Source organism: Gavialis gangeticus, unplaced genomic scaffold (genome assembly GCF_001723915.1).
Source record: "Gavialis gangeticus isolate Ggan-Ray unplaced genomic scaffold, GavGan_comp1, whole genome shotgun sequence".
Lineage (NCBI taxonomy): Eukaryota > Metazoa > Chordata > Crocodylia > Gavialidae > Gavialis > Gavialis gangeticus.
Genome location: NW_017728992.1, coordinates 62133310 through 62137937, shown reverse-complemented (window position 1 = coordinate 62137937; position 4628 = coordinate 62133310). Strand labels below are relative to the sequence as shown.

Here is a 4628-nt window from a genome sequence, read left to right as displayed (position 1 = left end):
CCCATCTTGGCTTGGCTGTGCCTTCACCATGGAGGCCTCGATCTACCCCCCATGCCCCTTCCTCTCCACAGACTTACTGGCAGGAGGCTGCTCTCCAAGCTACTGGACTGCATTCCTGGCCATGTGACTGTGGCATTTATTGGTGACATTATCAGGTACACCAGCCAAAAAAAACGATTGCCAATAATGTCAATTTTCCTTTAATTACTGCCGATACGATATGGACTGATATATTGATGCATCTCTAATCCTTGAATATTCTTTAACAGTAAGAGGCTAGTTGAAAAGGCCAGGTTTTGTGTATTCCCAGAGTATAATCATAGGTCATTTGTCTGGGGGGTTACTTTTCTGAATTGTCAATATTTTGGGGTCATGGAATTAAAAAAAGGGTTGTAGGTTTGGAGTCTTCTCTGGGGAAAAAAAGGGGCAAAACCCTCTCCCTCTTGAAATCACTAGCAAAAATGCCATTGACATTAGTGGATCTAGGATGTTTCCCATCATCCTGTTTAAAATCCAAGGACATAAGCTTGTCACATAGAAGACTAGGTTGGCTGTACTGCTTTTATTCTTTTTTCAGTACAGCAGAACTGGCTGTAGTGCTGAAGTAATACAATTTTTAGCATTCATCTTATTACTGACAAGAATATTATTTTCTCTTTCTAGGTCAATGTACTTTCACATGCACATACTAGGCTTCCTGGTATTGCTGGTCTTACCAGTCAGACGTCAAGACCACCCCATAAAGCGGCTTCAAAATCGGGTCACAGAAAACTCAGTTAAAAACAAGAAAGAAAAGTGATACCTCAAAGGCAAACCACTGATCTTGGAAAAGCAGAGTGATGTACCAAAAAAAAAAAAAAAAGGGAAAAAGTGCAAGAAAATGACATTATTATTCTTGCTTAATTGAAAATGTTTTTGAGAAGGACAGAGAACACTTTGATAGACTGTATTCCAGATAAATCTGTAACAAAGATTTACAGGCAAGGTTTATAATCTTGAGGGGTATTTGCTTTTTATAAACTATTTTTTATAAAATGTTTTTATATATTTAAACCTTTACATGCAGAGAAGTGGCTGTTGATCTTTTATGGAAATATACATTTATTAAACAATTTTGAAACTGAGAATAATAATAATAGTAATAATAAATAACTAGCAAGAGTTAGATCAGCAGCTCAGTAGACTGGTGCTCAGGGCTGCTGAATCTTTCGTTTTTCTAGGGTATGACTACTTACCCTGGCAAGGGCCAGAGTCGTTATGTGGTATAGAGCCATAGAAATTTAGCTGCTGAGTGTGTTGTCATTGATTCCCACCTCAGCAGGAAGAGGTGAGCTGTGGAGCAGAGTACATATTTCCCAAATGTTCACAAAGCCGGGACTGTTGCCTGAGTTCAGCAGCATGGATATACGTAATCTTTTGCAATGACCTCTGCTGGTATGAGGGCAAATTTGACCACTGGAAATAATTCAGATAGTTTTTCTGTGACACTGTTCACACAATAGGCCAAAATCTAAATATCAAAGAGAGTGAAAAAGAAAGACTAGTCTGTGACTTGCAGAATAAAACTCACGTAGCTGAGAGAAAAGAATAACGGTGGTGTCACTTGTCCAGCAGTACCTCAGTATTCCTCTTCAGCTTTGGGAGTGGTCTTTTTCTTTTTAAGATCAGAATAGTTGAGAAGCCAGATAAAGTAGTGCTTTAACCTTTACAGTCATGGATGAAGCCGGAGAAGGTTTGAGAATACTGTATTCTGACTATAAGTCTACCTTTTTTTTTCCTTTCCAAAACAGTCGTAAAAATTGCACTTGCCGTATACTTGTGATTCACCTGTAATTGGTGCCCCCTTTCCTCCCCCAGTCTTGACTTTGGCACTTGTGGCATTTTTGTGTATGTAATAAAAATAGCAAGTCAGACACTTTTATTTTAGCACTGCAATACGTTGCAGTTTTTATTTGATATTTTTAGTGTGTTTAACCCTTTATGTTCTTTCCTTTGTTTGATTCTCCTGTGGGATTTTGTAAGGCCAGTAGCAGTTGGAGGACTTTATCCATAGTTATTAACTTATATTCAGGGGGAAAATGCTGTTCTTCCTAACACTGAGCCTGAGACTGCGAGGTCAATTTATAATCGAAGCAATATAGTAGATCAGCTTGTTCCTGATAAACTCATCTGATGGTACAAAGGGATTAATTTTATAGAAGGATAACAATCAAAAACTGAAAAAATACTATACAAAAACTTGGGATGTAAACAAGGGAATAAGACTCAGGGCTCCAGGGTCTGTTCTCAACTCAGCTACTGGCTCACTGTGTGAACTTGGTCATGTCACTTAAACTTCATGCATCCCTACTTGTGAAAAGGGATAAACTTAGCTCACAGGGACATTGTGAGGTTTCATGGATGTTTGTACAGTACTTTGAGATAACTAGATGAAAAGTACTGTGTAAGTTTAAAAAAAATAAATCCAGTAAAACAGACTGTCAGGGAGGACTTCTCTTGAAACATCAGCTAATTGATTTTTAAACATTTTTAATAAGTGTTTCCAGGTTGGATTGTCTCAGAATCATTTAGAAATAAAGTGTTCATCTTCCATGCCATTGCTTTTCATCATCTGTCTGAAGTGAATCCAAAATCTATATTTTACTTTCATTTTCGTGCCTGATTCAAATTCTGCAGAACCTTTACACTGTGGAGAAAAATATATGAAACCAAAACCAAAGGCTGAAAAGAGTTTCATTTTATTAATGGAAAGATTTTGCCTTTCTCACCCTATACATTTTAATGTAATGTATATTTCATGGGAAGAAAAATTGGTAATTTATTTTTAAGAAGTGATGGATTAAAAGGTTGGTCTGAATAAACTGTTCTGTGTCGTGCCTTATTAATGCAAAAATCTAGGGAAAAGAAGCCTGGGTTGCATGGGATGAGGTCAAAAGTTATTAAACACATACAAAGGGAACTAATAGCATCTGAGATTCTGAACTTTAACAGAAAAAATGCAACTCAGATCCTGCTTTTACTGAAATTGGTGCTAAGCTTCTCTTTATTTTGATAAGAACAAGATTGGTCTGAAAATTGGGTTATTGTGTGTTGGGTAGTTGTTTCATGTTGCCCCTTGGGGGATCCTTCATGTCATGACAGCTTTGTGGTACAGTGAAGCTGACAAAGCTAACTCAAGTCCCTACTGGACCCACTTAAAAGGAAGGAGTTTATCATTGTAGAGTTTCCTCTGAACACGTCTGTGAAGGTGGGAAGTGAAGTACACTGCAGATTCCCAGCTCTGTGTATATGCAGAGGTGGTTTTGAATGGTACATGTGAAAGCAATATATTATCTGCGTGTATGCTTTGGTGGATCCATACAAATGTGTACTGCATCGGTGAAGAACTGGGCTTCGGAGACTAGATCGGGGTGGGCAAAGTCTGGCCCATGGGCTGAATCTGGCTGGCAGTGGACTCCATTTCCCAGCAACCTCTGCCTGGGGTTTCTATGGAGACCCCAGCAGCAGGTGTGCTGTGATAGTGCAGGGCTGGGGTTTCTGTGGAGACCAGCCTCAGCAGTGCTGGGAGGGAGCAGTGGCACCAGCCACTTCATGTTGTGGGGGTTGAGGGGAGACTGCTGTGGGTGTGAGCAGGGCGGACTCAGCTGTCACTGCCTGTGCAGGGCAGGCAGCGGCAGCAGTGGTGGCACTGCTGGGAGGCATGGCTACAGGGGGTGGGGAGGTATGGTGAATTTTAGGGTGCCTATAGCCCCCCAAGCTCCCCCTTAGCACTGTCCCTGCTGGCAGGGCATGTGGTAGGGTGGGGAGGTGCTCTAGAGCCAGGCTGGGATCTTGTGGCAGTGAAAGCATGGTTCAGAGCAAGGGCAGAGCTGCATTCTGCAGCCTGCATGCTCTGGGCAGAGATGTGCAGGCAGTGGATCATGGCTCTGCCCCAGCTCCAGACCATGCTGTCACCACTGCAAGAAGCCGGGGCAGAGCCATGGTACTGTGCCTGCATGTCCCTGTCCAGGGCATGGAGGCTGCAGGTCACAGCTGTGCCCTGGCTCTGGACCACACTGTCACTGCTGTAAGACCCCATCCTGGCTCTGGAGCTGCTCCGCGCCCTGCTGCCCACCCTGCCAATGCTGCTGGGGCTGATCTCCATGGAAACCCTGGCCTTATGCTATCAGGCATCTCCATGGAAACTGGCCCCAGCCACATGGGGAGGGGTGGCTGGGAAACGGAGTCTGGCCACTGGCCGGATCTGCCATTTTGCCCACCCCTGGACTAGATGCATCAATAGGTTAATTGACTACAGTGATACTCAGACTGATGGCTTCTGGACCTTCTGCTTTCCAACACTTGCTCTCCAAAGAAAGGTGTTAATACGGCACTTGGCCATCTATTTTCTGTTGTTTAAAACAAGCCTATACATAATTTAGTAAACACGATAGAGGCTTACCACTTTTCAAAGGGATTTAATCGATGCATTGCTTCCTCTTTTGAATTGGAACATATGTGCCACAATGCACATGGTGTTTGTTCCTTTCTGGTTAATCCTTACTGCTCATGTGGCCCTTAGCCTGTCAGGACTGAGTGCCACTAGTATGTAGCCTTTAAAACAAATAATCTTCCAGTCCCCTGGAAGG

General features: G+C 42.5%; 1 protein-coding gene across 3 annotated transcripts in view; it reads left to right on the top strand.

Moving 5' to 3' along the window:
• MBOAT1 (membrane bound O-acyltransferase domain containing 1) overlaps positions 1 to 870 on the top strand; it is a 113626-nt gene extending 112756 nt beyond the window's left edge. For all 3 annotated transcript variants that reach the window (XM_019523402.1, XM_019523396.1, XM_019523386.1), the window contains one exon: positions 664 to 870. In XM_019523402.1, coding sequence (XP_019378947.1) covers positions 664 to 799 — 136 coding nt within the window. In that variant the 3' untranslated portion in view covers positions 800 to 870. The remainder of the gene's footprint in view (positions 1 to 663) is intronic.
• Positions 871 to 4628: the final 3758 nt, after the last annotated feature.